The sequence below is a fragment of the Monopterus albus genome, unplaced genomic scaffold (assembly GCF_001952655.1).
Source record: "Monopterus albus unplaced genomic scaffold, M_albus_1.0 scaffold1.1, whole genome shotgun sequence".
NCBI classification, from domain to species: Eukaryota; Metazoa; Chordata; class Actinopteri; order Synbranchiformes; family Synbranchidae; genus Monopterus; species Monopterus albus.
In genome coordinates, this window is record NW_018127881.1 from 2,012,691 (window position 1) to 2,032,864 (window position 20,174).

Sequence of the window (20,174 nt, forward strand, 5' to 3'; positions counted from 1 at the left end):
AGCTGGGGTCTCTGATAAGCTACAGTCCTATAACAGGTCTTTTATACAGCACCAGAAATGATGTCATCAGTGATGTCAGGGAGTCACCCCAGTTGTTAGTATATGTATGAGTGGCCCAAACTACATTTCACAGAATAATAAATACAGTATGTATGAATTTTTATATGAGGAATTTTTCCCTTGATTTTATCCTCTAGGGATATATGTAATTTAATTAAGTTTGGTAGGCCTACTGTATTTTACAGTACTATCTGCTGTCTTGTTTCCTGTGTGTTGTTGTACTTCTATATGCATTATTATCATCTTTGTACATTATAGAATATGTAGTGTAAAATGCACTGGAATACATTTCTTTGTTTAAGAAATCATTCAAACAGCTGAATTGTAATTTTTATAATGCAGATAGTGATTATTCAAAGCTAAATACAAGCAATGTGAAAGGACTCATCCAAATATGCAAAATTAATAAATTATCAACTGTTGCAGAGGAAGACGGGTGGTACAATAATTCATAGTGAAATGTATGCTAAATTTATATAGGTAAACACATCTGTAACTGTACAAAGGAGCAAAAACAGGAAGGAAATGTGGCATAGATGAATACAGGCAATGTGTGTGTCTCTGGTCAGTGTCAGATATATCTGTTTCATTAATATTAACATACATACACTTCAATACAGCAAGCAGTTTTTGATCAAATGCAGAGGCTTTTAAAAAGAAACATCAGAATAAGGCAAGCAAGGCAAGTTTATTTATATAACACATTTTTTTACATAAAAATAAAATTGTTCAAAAATTTGCAGTAGGACAATTTTCTACCCTTTAAAGGCAGGATTTTGTTAACATGGCACACTTGACCTCCCCCATTTTTTATTCCTAAAGGGCCAAAATGTTGCTAAATAAACTATATTTATTTCAGCTATTAAGTTCATATAGATGTAATGATAATAGAATAAAATGTACAGTACTTTGCAGATTATGTGTGAGGGATGCTACCATCTAGAGGACGAACGCAGGCATGACATGACAAAACTGCGTTTTAGAATATCATGTGGTCCAGATTTGTGAAAACAAAGGTTCATATTACATTTAGAACGAGTACAAAAGAAATAACGATTTATGAACTTTATGGGGATAGTTACATAATCATTCATTGCCTGTTTTGAAAACAACCACTTTGTTTCTATCCTTACATGTCCTCAGTGGAGCAGCTGTTACTGACACAGGACATGTGTGACACAGTAATTTAGGGAATTTCAGTGTTCCTCATATCATCAGATGTCCTGGGTTCAGATTTTGCCCTGTGAGGAGTTTGCTTGTTTTCCAAAGGTTTGCCCAGGTTTCCTCCATTGGTTCCTGGTTAATCCCACAAATTAGGTTGTTTAGGTTATCACACATAAAGTACATCGCCTTTATTAGGTTTCTCAGCACCTTGTCTGTGTGTTTGTACAGCATAAAGTATATAATTATTTTATATAATATATAGTTCATAAGGTCAATTTTTAAACTTGATACTGTCAACGTCAGCCGCAATCTGGCTAAAATACTTGCAAAGATGCAGGGGTTATTTGACTTTACTTGGACTCTGACCTAGTTAACTTGATATCCTTACCAAGCTTAAATATAAAAATATATATTAACAATGTGTGTTTCTGAATTTCTTTCATCAACATCAAAGATTTTTAGTTAAATCTGTGAGCTTTTTTTTTCTTTTGTTACTAATGTTGAACCCTGGGGACAAATTGAATAAAGAAGGGATTCAATCAAACTCCAGCATTAGTCAGTAACAATAATTATTTAGCTTTTATATGTTCTAAAATGTATTTGAAACTAATAATTAACTACAACAATTTAAAAGCATCTATTCTTCCTTTAAATGTAATACACCATTTGTTACTCTATTTTAATATTTGGTATAATGATATAAGGTGTGGAGCTTAAAACACAAAAGTTTGTACAATCGTCTGTATCCGTCAGACATAGTGATAATAAAATTAACAGGTTGGTTGCAACGTTACAGAATAATTTGACCTTGCCTGAGGTTTTCTGTGTTAATAATTTGACAGACCTAAAAATGGAAGTAGTTTTATAAAACACAACTTTACAACAAGTGACCTCCGTATGGGGTAAACAATTAAGTTCTTACAGCTAGTTGCAGAGTCCCTCTATAAGACAAGACAGTAAGCTGAAGGACACAATAATTGATAGTACAAATGTCAAAAAATAAATCAACTACAACTACTACTACTACTAATAATAATAAACAATGTGGGCCTACAATTCATCAAATTATGTAGATATTGATATTGATATTTGTATTATTGCTATTAAATGGACACAAATACATTTAGCCTACTGAATTTGCATTGGTAATTTATAGCTTTTTGGAGTTGCTGATTAAAGTCTTTAGGGGTTGATAATCGTTTTGCTTCAAACAGGGCGCCTCTCTCCTTCTGTCCCTCTGCTTTATGACGCTCCGAGCAATCATGTGATCCGACCCTGCTTCAGCCCAGATGTATCAAGCGACAAGGAAAAACCGGAAGTACTGTAATCTTAACGCCAAACATAAAGCGTAACATTTCCCTTGCCTTGACAAAAAAGTAAATGTTTAGATTTTTGTGGATTTGTCTCATTTATTTAGCCTTAAAAGTATAAATATATACCAAGCCTATGTTAGTGACTGACCTATGTTACATTTCAAGTGTTCAATGTGACATTGAAATTATAGAAAAAAAGTTTGCAAAAGTAGGTGATTATGTTTATCTGTACAGCTGAATGCCAAAATGCTGTCTTCGGACTAAAGTGCGCTACACTAGGAGCTGGCTTTTCGTAAAACATAAAACAATGTTTTGCTACCATGTAAAATCATTAGGAAGACCCTTGCAATGGACCAGTGGAAGCATAGTTTGTAATTGTTTTGTATTTCTTTGTAGTCGTTTTGTGTGTTTCTGTTGTCATTATCTGTTTTTAGGGTCTCCTTCCAACTCTGTGGTCATTTGCATCTCATTACAGTAGTTTGTGTCACTTCATAGTTGTATCTGTCACTGTGTGGTCGAAGTATTTCTCTTTGTGGTCACTTTGTGTCACTTCACGGTCGTGTTATGTATTTGCAATCACTTTGCATCTTTTTGTGGTTAATATGTAGCCCATCTCGTTGTGGTCATTTTGAATCTCTTTGTGACCACTGTGCATCTCTGTGGTTGTTTTATGTCTCATTATGGTTGTCTCTGAGGTGGCTTTGTATTACTTCTGCAATTTTGCGTTTCTTTGTGGTGTCTCTTAAGTGTATATGATAATTTGTGGTCTTGTGAGTATTTTGTGTTTTACGTAATGTTTCATCTCACCAAGTTGCTGTTAGGGTGTTATTGTGAAAGTTGCAACCGGAAGTTAAATTTGTCCTCCCGAAAAACTTAACCACGGTTCTTCGTTCCCAGGGTTCCGTGAGAGCCGTTTGCCCCACCCCACCTCTTCAACGCTATCTATCTCAATGTACAATTCTCAGAGAAAAGGGGGGACAAAAATAATTCAGAGTAATACTGCAAAGAAACGTTTTTTTATTCCCCCGACCGGTTCATCGGAGCAGACGCGGCTTCTCGGCGGTAAAGTTAAGTGTCTCGCCGTTGGATCAGTGATTGAAAACACCGCGGTATGTTCATGTATCATGCACATGTAACCATAATCTACCATACGGATTCAAAGTGAATACGAAAAGGTTAGAGACTTGACAGCGGGCTGTACCTGCGCCAAACGTGAAAATAACGAAGGATTTTCCCTAATATCATCTGGAAATTGCATTATATTCAAGGACATCCAACGGCAAAAAACGCCTTTGCTCGCCCGGGGAAGCTTTCCGATGTGAGGAGAAATACAAATTAACGTTACAGAGAGAAAAGGACGGAGAAGGGGCCTTTTTTAGGTCTGGTCAAACCCTCCGAAAAGGCAAGCACCAGCATCTGTTGACGGAGAGAGGAAATAATTTTGACATCGACTAAAAACAGGATATTATTGATAAAGTTCCTAACATCAACGACGACATTACCCCAAAACCCTGTAGCCTATAATGTGACGGATTTGTGACAGAGAAAGAAGCCCCGGTGTAGCCTGATGATTCACATGCCGTCATTTTAAGAGGAAATATTTATTTTTTAATTTTTTTCACCCGCCCTCTGATGTCCTTTGGTTAAGCGGAGAAAGGATCACCAACAACCTTTACAAATAATAACCCAGCATATATATTTAAAGAGGATAAAGGGTCAAGAAAAATAGGGGCTTGGTTGAAAGTGGGAATGAATTGAATGGAAGTGTGAGATATCTGCCGAAGATGGGCTCCGGAGGAGACATTTGCTAAGAAAATTCAACCGAATAGCTATATATATATATTTTTAAGACCCAGCCTTTGATTTTAAAACACATTTGAGGAAACAGGACTGCCGACATCCATTCCTGAGCATTGCAAGGTTGGAAATTTAGCATCCACTCTCATATCAATGTTGATGACTTCACTGCGGATTTACACAGGAATCAAGCGTCTGAGAGGGCGGTATCGTTGCTCTACTCCTTTCTGACTGATCTCTTGTTGATAAATTGGCAGTACATAGCTACATCCATCCATCCATCCATAGTCGCACCAAGCCTGGTGGGGCCCACCGTCTACTACCTGACAGGTTTACATCTGTTTCATCTGCATCTGGCCACACAAATGTCACCCATTTTGAGCCAGGTGTTCCTCTGCTGGGCCAGTCTAGGAATTTAGGATTGATTGATTTTCTTCTGATCAACACCCTCTCTCCTTCCTCCTACCCTGCACCCACCCACCGAACCAACAACCCTGCTTCCCCCTGAACCTATCACTAGGTTGTTGGGAAGATGGGCTGTCTTGGCAATAGTAAGACTGAAGACCAACGAAATGAGGAGAAGGCACAGAGGGAAGCCAACAAAAAGATAGAGAAGCAGCTCCAAAAAGACAAACAGATATATCGAGCGACTCACCGGCTACTACTGTTAGGTGGGTTTTCTGACATTCATCATTAATATGTGTGTGATCATTTTAGGCCTGAAAGTCCACTTTGTGCTGGATTGTTGCACCCACAGAATGTTGCAAGTGTATTTTCTCCTTTTTTTTATATATACATGTAATAGTTATTGATTGTACCCATGAAAAAATGGTTTTAACAGTGAGGTATCAAAAGATACAGTGGAATGATGTCACTACACCACCAGTTTGCAGCATCTTGACAGTGGACAGCTGAAAAACGGGCTTGTCTCTAGCATTCATGAGTTATTATGAAGCTCAGCACAGGCTGGGACGGACACTAATTTGCATGTTTTTTTTTTCTGTCCACACATGTAAGCTGTAGAAAATGGGATCAGTTGTGTTTGTGGGTGCAGCTAATATTCCAGATGCCTTCACCTTATTTTTGTGTTTGATGCTATTTTTTCAGACTCCACACTCACCTTTGCACAATCCTCTCCACACTAGCCACTCTAGAAATGGATATTCTGGAATCAGTCCTTGAAAACTGCTATTTCTGAATTGATAATGCTGTTTGTAGTTTCATCTTTGAGGCCTTCGTGTCTTGTTACAGTACATGAACTTTAAAGCCAGGGCTAGTATCCTGCTAAGACTCTCAGAGTACCGAGAACAAATTAGGAATACTGTTAGGATTACAAGCTCCCCTTGAATCACTGTGCCATTCATTGTAATCTAAAATTGATCTCAGATCTGAATACAGGCCGGTAGCCTAGCTAGCTCCAAGTGTTTGAGTTAGGAGATGTGATGGCCTGGTTCCTTCATTTTCATTTGGATAGGGCAATTTTAGGACTTTTCCTCATTTTCCCAAAACATTTTATCATGTCAGAATTCTGGAAAATTACATCTTTTGATGCAATATTTATGATGATAAATTCTATTCATGAGGATGTAGCATATTCATCTGCAACAATAAAAACACTGAGACAATATTCAGTGCTTGTCTCATCTACCATTTACACTGATTCTTTCCGTCCTCATCCCAGATGCTGAGTTTGTAAAAGTACTAATAAAAAATGCTTCAATCCGGGGCTGGAAAAGTTCTACATTCAATCTGCAACTAAATGTAAAAGAAGCATTTTCAGCAAGATGTACTTTAAGTGTTAAAAACAAAAGTACTTGCAGAGCTTACTTACTTGGCAGAAAAATCTTACATTATTATATTGTTAATACTGATTAATTAATGCAAAGGTAACATGGGGGTAATGAGATGACTACTAAGGTAAGAATACTCAGATTTTTTTATGCGTGGGCGGTGACGTCTCTTGTCTGCTTGAAATTTCTGTGGAATAATGGATATTTTTACCTCTTTAGACCTCGAGCACTAATTTAAATGAAACCATCTGAGATGTTTATTGGGGAAATTCCTCACTGGTGAAACTTTTAAACCAGCTCGAAGACTAATCTTAGTCTAGCCATAGTAGACATGACAACCGGACACTGCTCTTTTGTAAGCAGTCACAGGCCAGAAAGATTGGGAGCCACTGATTTGTATCTGGAACAGTGCATTGCCTATTTTAAGATAATGTTTCTTAATAAAAAGGCTTAGTCTGGAAAGTAACTAGTAATTAATGTAGTCAGGTAAAATATTTCCCTTTGCAGTAGAGTAGAAGTATTAGTAGCATAAAAGGGAAGTGCTCAAGTACAGTTTCTTAAAATAAATACAGAACGTGAGTTAATATATGTTGTTACTTTTCACCACTGACTAGAAGAGGCAAGATGACTACACTTTAATGTGCTGCTCTGATCGACTGTTTTAAGGTCTCACCATCTTAGCGTTATTGTATTTGTATAACCTAGGAAGGAATGAAAAGTTTAGGTATGGCACACTGTGTGCACCGACTGTAAACCTCTTCTGGCTTCTCTTCCTGTCCCTTTTCTGCTTTCAGGGGCTGGTGAATCCGGGAAAAGCACGATAGTCAAACAGATGCGAATATTGCATGTTAATGGCTTCAACGCAGAGTAAGTGTTGCTTTACCTCCTGCTTTTATTTTCTACCTCCACACACGTGACACATTGGATTTATTCAAACACAGACTGTCCTGGTAGTTTTAACAGTATTATTGATGAAAATATTTGTTGACTATATGCCTTGAATATTTGATGAAGTTTTGGAGATGGCTGTTGGTGCATTCAGAAAATACAAATGAGAGGAAAAGACACCAAGCAAGTAGAAGCAATCACTGTCCTCTTCACTCAGCTTGTGAGACGAGAAGCATCATGACAACATTAAAAAGCATGACGTTCAAAAAGGCGAGCACAGTTTAGAAAAAGAAAATCGGAGAAGGGCTAGATAAGAGATTTAGTTTGTGAAGGAGGCTGTGAAGTCAGTATTCAGGTATTGATATCCACTGTTTAAGATATGTTAAAAAATAATGTTGTAACAAGTTAATTATCAACTGATTAAAAGAACATTAGTCAGCAACCATTTTGACCATCACTTTATCATTTGAATCAGTTTTTATGCAGCAATAATCTGATTTTATTTGTAGCATTTTAGTGTTTATAATAATATATATTCGGTTGATATAGTAAATTCAATTTCTTTACGTTGAATATGATGAATATGTGATAAGCTTTTGTCACTATTTTGTGACAATATGTTGCTTTTCCTAGTAAAACATATATACCAGTGACCGTTTTGAAGGTGCTTATAGTTGTTTTGCTCATACCACAAAGTACAATATGATTATATTCTTCTTCAGAAATATGTTTTCTTGTGTGCTTGGACAGTTTGACCAGTCTGACATAAAGAAGCAGCTGCTGTCCTCAGTCAGGAACAAGGGAAAAGTTATTTTCCTTAGTTGTAATATGACACTGATATAATTGTACTGGTTATTAGTAGAAAAAAATCACAGCGAGGGTGTCTCAGCTGATTCACTCCGAGCGCCTGGCTAGTATACAACAATTTTATGGAAGGGAAGACTCTTGTCATTGTTTTTACTGAAGTTTAGTCTAATGAAGAAAATGAAATCACAGGTTTGGAGCGTACTTTCATAATGTTTTCGAGTAAACACTCAAAGTTACATGACATAAGAAGAATGCTTTATCTGTTACAGGTTTTCATGGAAATGTTACCCCGGGTGTTTTTTGAGCAACCCTGTCTTGTGAATTTCCTAAAACTCAGCCCCAAGTTGATGCAGTGGAAACAAAAGTCAAATTTTTCTATTCTTAATCATCTGTTTCCTAGGAAGGGACTGTGGAGTAGGGCAGCATCATGTGCTTATTTTTGGGTCATGTCGAACCGATGCTTCCCGCATACACAGACACTCTAGTGTAAAGAAAAAGTATGCAGTTGGCTGTGACTCCTCAGTTGCGTTAAGCCTCCGGGGTTTGCTGCTCTCATTGGGCTGGAGGGCTTCTGGGTGCAGGGCAGTGCGAGTCGGTGCAAGGTCCCGGGAGGGTAAGGTGGTGATGGGGAGTGAGACAGTGATACAGGAGAGCGATAAGACGCAGAAGTGAGGCAGTAGTATGGCTAAGGTGAGAAGAGATTGGTAAGAAGGTTCATCTCAGAGTGTGTGATCTTTTATTCTTTAGGTGTTTTTTGGGGGGGGAGGTAAGGAATGTAGTCTTTCTCTCTTTGGTCATACTGCAGTCACTCTGAGTGAAATAAAAGCTAGGAGTGAAGGAATGAGTGAAACTGCTCTTTTTAAGCTTAAAGCTCTCATTCGCTTTGGGCAAATTATTAGATTGAAGATATTTCTTAGCTTTCTTGTTTGCTAATCCTAGATTTTAAGCAGGATCACTAGTTCTCCATAATGCTGGAGCATCTCTCTTTATTGTCAATAGAATGATTACATCATCTTCCCATTTTAAGTTTATTTTTGGAGCATTTTCAGCTGTTACTACAGACAGTAGAGATAATTGACAAGAAAGGAGTGACACACTGTCAGAAACTTGTACATTCAAGTTTCCCACAGACCAGGGTGACATCTTCTAATATTTAGTTTTGCCTGACCAGCACTCTAAAACCCAAAGATATTCAGTTTACTACCACAGAAGACAAGAAAAAAAAATTCACTGCTGAAAATGTCAATGAACTAAACAGTTCAGATCTATTGTAAAATCAGTTTCCCTGAAATTCTCCATCCAAAAGTATTTCCTCCCAAAACACTGCGGCACTTTAACATGTATATTTTCTGTTTTTCAGCCTGATCAGACTGAATTTTAATTTCAGTTCAAGTCTTCTTTCAGTTGCAGATTGGGTTCATTTTTGCAGTTTTCATCTTACAGTTGCGAGCTAGTTTGACTTGTTTTGCTCCAGCTACATTTTCAGCCAACATAAAAGCTTGTTTAGTGAGTGTTAAAAGTAGTATGTTCACCAATACAAAGAGAGTTGTCTTTATGTGGAATATAAACAGTATTTCACAGCTGAAGCTTTCTGTTGTCCTCCTTAGTCAGGGTTATGTTTCGATTATAGCATGCTGGGATGCAGTTATGCTGACATTGTTACTTCACCAAAGTCACTTTAGACAGAGCACAGCCATTACAAGACATTCATCCATGCTTTTAACAGGGTTGGTTTCAGTTTTTTGGCTATTGCTTTAACAATATCCTGCACATTGCACTCTCATGTAGCACAACATATGGGGATGCTGTGCTTATAAGCATACTGCTCTGACATAGCCCATTACTGAAGAAATCTCACATCCAGGTACAGTACCTGATCGTGTAAAGAGCTCTGAGGTTGTTTCATTTGAAGAATTTCACTATCAAATCTGAGTTTGAATAGGCAGACTTGCTGTTTGTTAGGACATTTGAAAGAAATAAATGCTTCCCCTGCCATCCCAGTTTTCTGAAAGACCTTCACCACTGTGAAACCCACAATGTGCATCAAGTGAGTTCTGTGCTGTGTGGTGATGGTGGAATTCAGCTTGTCTTTACAATGCTAAGTGGAATATGGACCATACCATTGTAGTGGCTAATATTTAGGACCGTACTTTGTGCTCGTGGTAGGTTGAAGTAAAAATAGACTTAAACTCTCCTTTAATGCACAGCAAAAGTCTATGTGGTCCTGCATAACAACCCCCCTGCTGTTTTCTGGTTTAAAAAAAAAGTGTTTAAGACGAGTTCTGCTGTTCTCATTTAGTATCAGCAAGTTCAGAAGTTGCACTTGGCAAGCACAATGAAAGTATTTGTGCATCTGGAGCAGCCATAATACTGATGTCTGATATAATTTACCTCCAGGCTGACAAAAAGACGTGGGTGAAGCCTGTGTTACACAGCATACCAGTACTAAAAAATATTTTATCCTGTACAGCTGCGTTATCCTTATTTGGATTTATGGCTGATTTTTTATATATTTTTTTTTCCAGTTCCTCTTGGACCTGCATTTTGGAAATAATCAAGTTTTTATTAGCATGTAAACAAAGTTAACTTAGGCCGTTCACTGCTAACCTTCATGGTTTAATTGTTTTAATTAATGCTTTTATGTAAAGACAACATGGACTTATCTTTTTTTCTTCACAGGGAGAAAAAACAGAAAATTCATGATATTAAAAACAACATTAAAGAAGCTATAGAGGTAAGAAATTGATCTTTTGACCTTGATACTGAACTGTTTCATCTGAGTTTTGGGACGCCACCATGGTGGGAGAAGTTATAAAGAGATTTTGTGAATGCTTCTAAAATATTGACTAATGAACTTCAGGCAACACTTCAAATGATGATGTAGCACACTGAAATATAAGAGGGTTGAATATTTGCTCTCATCTATTGTAAATGTCTTCGTGTTGGTCTTTATATGAATTGTTGAGTTGTCTTCTTCTCCTCTGTCCATTCAGACGATTGTGGCCGCCATGAGTACACTCACACCACCATGCCAGTTAGCCTGTCCTGCAAACCAATACCGGATCGATTATGTCCTGAACCAAGTAAACCAGAAGGATTTTGAGTTTCCTTCAGTAAGTTGCACCTTATTTCTTTCAGATGTATTAACTCTCTGCTGAAGTTTGCTTCTTTCTTCTTTCACTTTCAACTCGTTTGTTATACCAGTAAGCACTTTTTGGCTGCTGAATGCAACAACAGCTGAAGCAAAAGTTAGGGCACATGTAATTTTACTAACTGGTATGTGCATGACTTTTCAAAACGATCTAGGCCAGTGTCGCTGGGGTAGATGCAGGTTCTTAAAGTTTATATTTCAGTTAAATTAATTAGAGTTTAAATAATTAACTGATTAGTCAGTTGTAAGTTAATCAGCAGCAGTTAATTTAAAAAAAGCCCCAAAATTGTGATCTGTTCATAATTTTAGGACAGTTTACCAACAAAATGATTGATCTTAAAAATAATCGATTGTTGAATTGACACAGATATTAACTAGCTGTAGAAAAATGCAAACATTCAGACCTTAAAAAGTTTAAAATCTGGTTTGTCAGTGTACTGTAGTTCTTCCAAGATAACAGACTGATAATGAAAATCACCTGTATTTATTCACATCTAGCTATTTAATAGTTATGTATCAGCAGTTTAGTTGGTCTGTTAAATGTCTTAAAGTGTCAGGTCTACCCTGCTGAATCCTGCAGGTCTCCTGGCTAGGTGTGCTGCAGGTGAGTGAGGTACCTCACACCGCAGCCTTTGTGAGTCTGCCTCTTGTGTTTGTGCAGTGATTCAGTAATTAGCGGGTGCGCTTCTGCACGGGAGGCTGTCAATTGAATAAGCCTCTCACCTGAGAGATTCACACTGCTCGTTAACACTAATTGTGTCTGTAATAACCCTAAAAGTGTCTAGAGGGATGTGTCCTCCGGAAACACAGAGGCTCGGAGGGATTCCACCTGAGTTACTGTCTGCTCCTTGTGGCCTGTCAGAGAGCCAGTGCATGTCCCACTGCTGGACCAGATATAATTTATTCACTTCCTGGTGTCTTCTGAATCATTTTTAGTGTTCAAAATTGAGGTTATGGATTAGCTGATCAAGGTAATTTTACTCTATTTTAGACTGTTAGGCTGATGGCATGTTCATCCCACTTAACACTGCAGGAACTAGTTGCTGTAATCTGGAGTTACTGATTCTGGTTTATTGAGAATCATTTTCAGATACAGTAAGTGTTGTTCCTATTTAATGTAGTGTTTGAAAATTATTGAAGAAGGTTGTGTATTTCTACAAAAGTTCAGGGAATGAACAGCATGGTCAGAAGAGCCAAAGTTAAAGCTTCTCTACATTCGTTTCAGTCAATAGAGGGTCTAGTGAGACTCAAAACCATAAGCCGCTGACACGCTCTTTGCCCCTCCAACCACATCCCGCTTCCTTGCAATAATGTGCACTACGGATAGCTGGTTGCGAAAACAAGGACAGTATTAATAAGATGCATATATTGCACACAAATAAATGTCAAAGCTACCAGTTACATCGCCATCGAAGAAGTTAGAAAAATAAATAAGAAAAAAATCCATATAATGAAATATATCAAATAATAAAACTATAATAAACTCAAGTTGGTGCAAACTGCAGTTTGAACTGCTCAGAAATTTGAAACACACTTGTGCTATTTTCATAATTATTGCTTATCAAAAGAAAAAAACTCGGTGATAACAACAATGTAAGCTTAACACATTTCCATCTAAAACTTTGATTTAAATGTATGAGGTCAACAAATTGGACCTTCTCTCCCTTCTCCTACCACTTCTCTACCTCTCGTCTTTTCCTCATCTTCATTTGTCTCTGGAGTTTTGGAGGAAAACATTAATATTTTTGTCTGAGCATCGCCTAGTTTCGTCTTTTAAGATGGTGCCATGCTCACATTAGCGTCCAAATAACTTATGTTTTACTATGAAAAATCACCTCACATTTACTCAGACTTCATTGCAACACAGATTCGCTCTGTGATGATTACTTAGTGATCAGTTTTGTTATGTTAAACTATTAGAACAACACTGATTACTGACAAATCAGTGTGGTGTTGGTGACAACTTCAGTAGTGTTGGTGTAACCTTATTGAAAACGCAGACAAGAAGCAAGCACAGTGACATTTTGGTTCCATGAGAAAATATTAACTATCACAATCTTACTGTAACTTGGAGAAGCCTGGGCGAACAATCAGTGAAGATGATGCCTAGTCCTCCATAAACCTCGGTGTATGTACATAGTGGCCCACCATTCCTGCAGTACTATATGGGAAACACGAGAGTAGACGAGTATCTCAGGGGCTGAGCCTGTCCTCTTAACTCCTCCTCCTCTTTCCACTCCCTTCACCTGGCCTTAGGGCCTACTGGAAACCAGTTGGACTGGTTGACTCTGCCTTCAGCAGGAGAGGAAGACAGAGAATAAGCACAAGGAACAGACTGAACCTCAATAGTCTCTTCATGATTTTCTTTCAAGCTTCAGGTCTCATCAACAATCCTTGTAGTCATTATCCATCAAAAAAATCTTTTTCTGCTGCTTTGGAAATTCCTTAGTTTTGAGTTTCAAAACAAATAAAACACACTCTGCTCTGCTGTAGGTCTATGATCAGGCCAACTTTTCAGTTATTTTTATCCTTAATTTTAAACAAAATGTCTCAAAGAGCTGCACAACAACTACTATAAATAGTGGTGGGAATTGTCTTTGTTACAGTCCTCAAAGAAAGGACGAAGAAAATAGGTGGAAAAGTCAGAAGTTGACCTTGTTGACCTCTGCTCTTCATTACCTATTGCACATTTATTATTGTGTTGGTACTTGACTGATTCTTTCTTCCTTAAACATAAAAAAGTGGGATTTCCAAGTGAGTCTTTGCACCATGCTGTTTGAAATTAGAAATGCAAAGCCTTTCCCTTCAATGCGGTAAAAAAGGCCTTAGAAGGTATTAAAAGGTGTCATTTACAAAATTCATAACTATTTTGTTTTAGCTTGTTGTAGGCAGTAACAGTCATTATCAGATGTTTCCAGATGTGATTTTAGTAAAAACCTTTACCAGTACATACAGTTAATAAATGGACTTAAAGTTAATTAGATATATTTTTAAATGGTTAATCCAGAATTCATTTATCCATTTGAGTTAAAAGTCAGCAAGACATAAAAAGAACAACAACAGGTAAAAACTACAAATTTCACTAAAAGCATCTTGTACATTAAATCATCACTGTTTTTTTCTACCAAAACCATAAGAGGTAAAACTTCATGAACGTCTTGTTGCTCTTTGTCTGTCATCCATCTCACATCTGTCATGCTACAGCTGTGGTTAGGACAAAAAAAAACAAAACACTTGTAGTTATATTTGAACCACAACATGTGTGTATGGATGTGTGTGTGTGTGTGTGTGCATGGGGGTGTTGCCCCTTCCCATTGATGTGTCCATCTGACCAGTCCAGTTCAGTTTTCCAAACTGGTGCACATCTGTCCTTGACATGGTGGTGACTAAAAAATCCTGCATACTCTCCGCTCAGTTCAGTGTTTTTAAGGGTGTACAGTTTAACTGACTCATAATCGCTTATTTCTGCTTGAACCCTTTGTATGTGACCAACCGAAGATCATAATGAGGACATAGGCCCCTGTGTAATGACAGCCAAGCCTTGTCTGTACAAAGCTCTCCATTTCTTCATGAACCCAGTGAACTCTTCTGTTTCCTGCCTCTGTCAGAGCCCACTCATCTGCTGCTTCTCTCTGAGCTGGACTTTAAACTCCAAACTAAGTTTGGGAGTATCACTGCCTCTTGCCATCTGTCCTTAAATGTTTTCCCACTTCGAAACCCAGTTGAGAAATTTGATCGTAGGTCAGGGACACATGCAGACTCTTCAGAATGTTCCACTTTGTTGTGTACGAATCAAGTAGTCCCAATTTTTTCATATATTGCAATATGCAAATGTCTGAAGTGGGTCATTTGTTGCATGCTGAAGGGAGTTTAGTTTGTCTGATTATGAACAACTTTTTTTTCCACCACCTTTTCTCTTCTTGCTCTTCTAATGATTATTTTCATCACTAATTAATCTGATTGTTTTCTCAGTTAATTGGTTTTTTGGCAAGCCTACAACGTGTCAGAAAATAGTTCCAACAGCCTTTATCATCAGAGGTGTTGCTAACAGTCCAGAACCCAAAGATATTTTGTTTACTATGATGTATGACAAAGCAAAGCACCAAGTTCTAACATTTCAGATACTGGAACCATCAGTTGTTTAAAACTGGCCTAAAATGATTATTCAGTTTTCACAGTGGTTGCAGATTAATCTTACCTTCTGTTCTCTGGAAAATTCAGAAAGCAAATATAAGAATTAGGTTTTTTTGGATGTTACATTCAGATTAACATCTGCTGTTTGTTATAAACATTCTTGCTGTATTCACACACACACACCCACACCCACACCAGACGCATTTCCTCCAGCTCTTCTTGGGGTACCATATCTAGATTTTGGTGGTAAAGCAAGAGTCTGACTTGAAGTTATTTGTAGGTGTGGTGTGTTGTTGATCCAGACCCCTCTCTCTCTCTTTCCAGGAGTTTTATGACCATGCAAAGATCCTTTGGCAGGATGAGGGTGTGCGGGCCTGCTGGGAACGGTCCAATGAATATCAGCTAATCGACTGCGCACAGTAGTAAGTCTCTCTGGTTCATCACTATACATACATGTGTAATTAAACATATTTTTATGGGCTTTATTTTTTTGGCTTTTTAGTTCACAATCATGTATATAGTCACAACAAACCAGAGTGCATAATGTGGGGTGTTTGGGTGTTGTGCCTTGTGGTGTGAAGTTTTATGAGGTGACAGTCTATGTGGTAGTGCCTTGACAAGTATTTCTGTGTTATTATAGATATTCACATGTGGTGTAAAACTTGGTTTACTTTTTAACAACTGAGCCTGGCAAGATTCTTTTTTTTATTTTTATTGTCAATAAATCCCATGAAAAAACTGAAACCAGTGACAAGTCCATCTCAATACTTCCCTACCCTGTTGAAGACGTAAATCTATATAACAGTCAAGAAAAATATAGTTAAACTTTTTACAAAGGATAAATACTTTTCTGAAACAGCTGGGCGTTGTTGCTTTTGGCAGACATGACAGGAGTAAATAGTGCATTTGTCAGGAACCGCTTTCAGCCGTGGGTTTGATGTGGTGTAGTAGCTCATTTTCATTGTAATGAAGAAACGTGTCACTCCATGCAACGTTGAGGCTCTTTAGGCATAGATGGGGATGGTGGTGGTGTTCTGCCAGGCTGTCCACTACTTTGGTCCAGATCGAAATACCTCAACAATTATTGAATGGTTTGCCATTAAATTAGACACAGACATCCATTGTCCCCAGAGGATGAATTCTGATTTACTTCACTGAGCCCTGGGTTTTTATCTAGCATAAAATAGAAACACTTCCATAAAGACGAGTACCTCAAAATTATATTTAAACACAGTACTTGAGTAAATGGCATGTATGGCCACATGTTTTTTTTGTTTTAGTGTGTCTTGTACAGTGTTTTTTGGGGAAGAGGTGAACTATCAGTAGAAGCTCTCTGTAACATGTTCATGGAAAACCTTTCCTGTAAGAAATGTGGTTGTGGACAGCAAGAGTTGCAAGCTAATGGAGAGACAGAATGACTGAAAGAGACGGACTGAAATGGAGAAAGAGAGGGCTTCCCTGCACTGCGGGATCTCCCTTCTCTCCTCTCCTCTCCTCTCCTCTCCTTCATTCCTCTCCTCCCCTCCCCTCCACACCCAGCAGCTCCAGTGTTATGGATCAGATGCTGGGCTGGGTGGCCAGACCGGAAGTGCTCCCCTCCCCCCTCCGTGTGCTTATGTAAACGGAGAAGCAGAGAAAGAGAGAGGGAGAGTTATTTTTAACTCAGGCAGGCTGCAGAAGGAGAAAGAATGAGCGAGTGTGGCAGGAGAGAGACAACTTCAGCATTACTGATGAAGGTTGTTAGCATTCAATGAAAATGTCAGCCCTCGATCAATGTGGGAAAAGTCAGGGCTACCCTGCCTCACCCTTTTCTTAAAAAATCAGTTCCATCATACACCTCATGTTGTGATAAAAATTTAAAAAAGGCAAAAAGAAGTTAATGGGGTGGTGATGCTTTGTTGTCTGTCTGAGGAGAAGGAAGTCGCTGAAGCTTACCTGATGACTGTCTTTTTGCTTGGTCATGCTCCTGTTGCTGTTTATTCAAACTGTCTGATGCCTTATATGTTTTTTTTTTTGTGTGAGGACGTTGTTGTCCTTGATTGTACAGTATGTGGCTGTGTTAAGTTCAGCTGCTGTAAGTGTAGGCAATTCACATACAAGGTCCTAACATATAAAGTTTCTGGACTTTATGGATGCAGTTTGTTAGGGGTGGGAATCTTTGGCAAACTCACGATTCGATTTGATTCCAGTTCTTGGTGTCCCGATTTTGATTCAGAACTGGTTCTCAATTTTTAAGTCAAAATAATTTGATTTAGTTAAAAAAAAAAAGAAGGGCACTATATTTTGGCTCTTATTTCAGTCCAGTATGTCAAACATTTGATTGCTGTCCGTTGCCCACTGAGCTGCTAATGAAGCTTAACAGTAAATTAAGCTAACTAACATATAACAAATGGTTCTGATGAACACCACATGTTGTTTCTAATATGTGATTGTGGGGTAACAGGAGACACCTGTAAACTACAGTGAGACTGGTGCGAGTGTGCATTGTGCATGCAGGAGGTGGAGGAGTTGTTACGTGTTGTGAGCTCCTCGACTTACAATGAGTAAGTGTCAGTTTTAGTGAAAACTTTTTTTGTTTGTTTCTGCCACTCATCTCAGTCTAGATCATGTTAATTGATTAATTATGTTGCTAAGAATAATATATAAAACTGAGAAGTACAGACAAAAATGTAAATGTCAATAAAGTCATGGACTTGATAAAGAAAACTACTTTCCCCACTAGTTTGATTGTGAAACAAGTTTAAATTTATTTCTACCTAGCATTAAAAAAAGATTTTAAAATGTCATAAATTTAACTTTGGTGAACACTTCAGATAGGACACTGTGTTAGGAAAGATACCGTGGATTAAATGGAACGACTACATCTCGTGATACATAAAATATGTTAATGTATTGGACATTCTTTGGTTTATTTCATTTCTCTTGGTTTGTCTTCATTGGTTTCATTTTTGTTTGACTCCCAGATACATGCACATTGTTAGTTGGATGCAGCTGATAATTTAAGTAATCACCTTCAGTTCTGGAAAATTGTGATAGAAAGGTTGCACTGTTGACATTTTAAATAGCTAAAGAGGAAATAATTCATCAGTAATTTGAAAAAAAAGGAACTGCAACAATTGGTCAATCATCAGAAAATTAACCTGCAAGTATTTTAACTGTGAAATAACTGTTTTAGTCATTTTTAAACAGAAATAACCAATGGTTTGATGTTTTATACATGATTGCAAACTGAATGTCTTGGATTTCACACTGTTGGTTGGACAGAACATTTGAAAAACTTAGTTTGGGTTGAAATAAAAGGATTAATCTGAAAAATCATCCAGTTATTTGATAAGGATCGTTAATCATTAGTTGTACAATACATTTAGTTGTTAGTTGTTAGACGACCTGTTTTACTTTTCATATGAACCCTTTGGAAACAAGCTGTTGTAGCCTATGGGACCTTTCCCTGACCAGCCTAATTATCAGCATCATCTGAGAATTATGTGTCTGTTTTACAAAAACTTGAACATGACTGAACACTTCCAAACATTCTGAATGTGTGTCTATTTGCATTACGTGTCACCTGTTTGTCTGTGATACCAGCCAGCGTCACCACCGTGTATACGTTGTCTGTCACTTGTTTGAAATCTTGTCCCTGGGATAATGTGCTGTCCTGTGCCGGTGTCCCCCGAGTTTACTTCTATGGCGTCCTCTTCCCTCTATTCTCCCCCTCGCTGTTGTGTAGTTGTGTTTCTGCAGGATCAGAAAATGGCTGGGCTTGAGTCTCGGACTCATCGCAAAGTCAGAAGGAGTGAATGGAAGAGATTGAGAGGGGAGAAGGAGAGATGGGCAAAGAAATATTTTCTGGGGGGCGGGGAGTGTATTGTCGATACTTAGTTGATGTTATTCTAGTTTAGATGTGTTAGTAAAATGTGCATGTGTGTGCAAGCAGCAGATGTTACACATGGCTCTCACTGCGCTGATCTGTATCATGAGTCACGTACATTTTGAAGTGTTTCAGGCGAGCTCTGCTGGCCATGTCTTTGGGAAACTTTGCTGCCATGTGCTGCTGCAATCTCACTGTATTGTGAATTTTCTGAATGCTGTTGTGTATTCAGTGATTGTGCCGCTCCCAGTGTTCGGCTGCTGTTTGACAGTGTTCCCAGGCCTGGGTTTATGATTTCCTTCTTTGTTTAATTCTCCCCTTTTCCTTCTTTATCTTTCCTTTTTTCCCTTTTATTTAAGTTTTTCTTTAGTTTCCACTTTTATTTTGTACAGTTTTACCTTTACATTCTTTGGTGTCATGTTCTTTTCTATTAATTCTTAATCTGCATGTTTTTGTCTTTCTTTCTTTTGGTTTTATGTCCCGTTCTTATTTTTTTCTTTGTGTCTCTGTCTTTGATTCTATTCTTCCTTTTGCTCGTTTCCAAATTTTCTCATCTTCTTATGTTCTTTGGTTAATTCTTGACCTACTTTTTAAATAGTTTCTTTTCTGTTTAGATTTTCTCTTTTTGTGTTTCTGTTTGCCCTCTTTTTTTCATTCTGTTCTTGAAATCTATAATTCTTAATTAGTTAATCTTGTTTGTTTTTGTTTCTTTTTCTCTTGTATTAGTTTAATTGTTAACTTTAATTTTTCCTTTGTTCCTTTTTTCTTTCTTGCACTTCTTCCTGCACTCGGTCTCTAGTCCACTCCATTCTCTCCGTTTCTCTGTCCTTTTCACATCATTCCTTCTTTCGTGTCTTTTCTTTTTGTCTGTCGTTCTTTCTTTCCTCCTTTCTTTTTTGTTTTCCCTCACTGGCTGTCTCTCCCTCTTTCTGGCCCCACTCCAGTGCACAAGATCTGGAGCCGATTGTCTATTTATAGAGCCTGTGGTTCTGTCGCCATGACAACCAAGCTGGAGGCCAGGGCGCCAGGGAGCTATTTTTGGAGCAGTGCTGTAATGTCAGACACAGCCTTCGCTCTCTTTTCTTTCCTCCTCTTTCTGTCTCTCTCTCTCTCTCTCTCTCTCTCTCTCTCTCTCTCTCTCTCTCTCTCTCTCTCTCTCTCTCTCTCTCTCTCTCTCTCTCTCTCTCTCTCTCTCTCTCTCT

General features: G+C 38.0%; 1 protein-coding gene across 2 annotated transcripts in view; it reads left to right on the top strand.

Annotated features, from left to right (window-relative positions):
- Positions 1 to 3,401: 3,401 nt before the first annotated feature.
- The window catches only part of LOC109970238 (guanine nucleotide-binding protein G(s) subunit alpha-like), a 36,958-nt gene continuing 20,185 nt past the window's right edge, over positions 3,402 to 20,174 (top strand). Inside the window, exons 1-6 of one of the 2 annotated variants that reach the window (XM_020617779.1) lie at positions 3,402 to 4,664; positions 4,855 to 5,005; positions 6,919 to 6,991; positions 10,499 to 10,553; positions 10,813 to 10,932; positions 15,429 to 15,526. In XM_020617779.1, coding sequence (XP_020473435.1) covers positions 4,867 to 5,005; positions 6,919 to 6,991; positions 10,499 to 10,553; positions 10,813 to 10,932; positions 15,429 to 15,526 — 485 coding nt within the window. In that variant the 5' untranslated portion in view covers positions 3,402 to 4,664; positions 4,855 to 4,866. Of the gene's footprint in view, positions 5,006 to 6,918; positions 6,992 to 10,498; positions 10,554 to 10,812; positions 10,933 to 15,428; positions 15,527 to 20,174 lie in introns of both variants that reach the window. The other variant, XM_020617701.1, reaches the window with a different exon arrangement.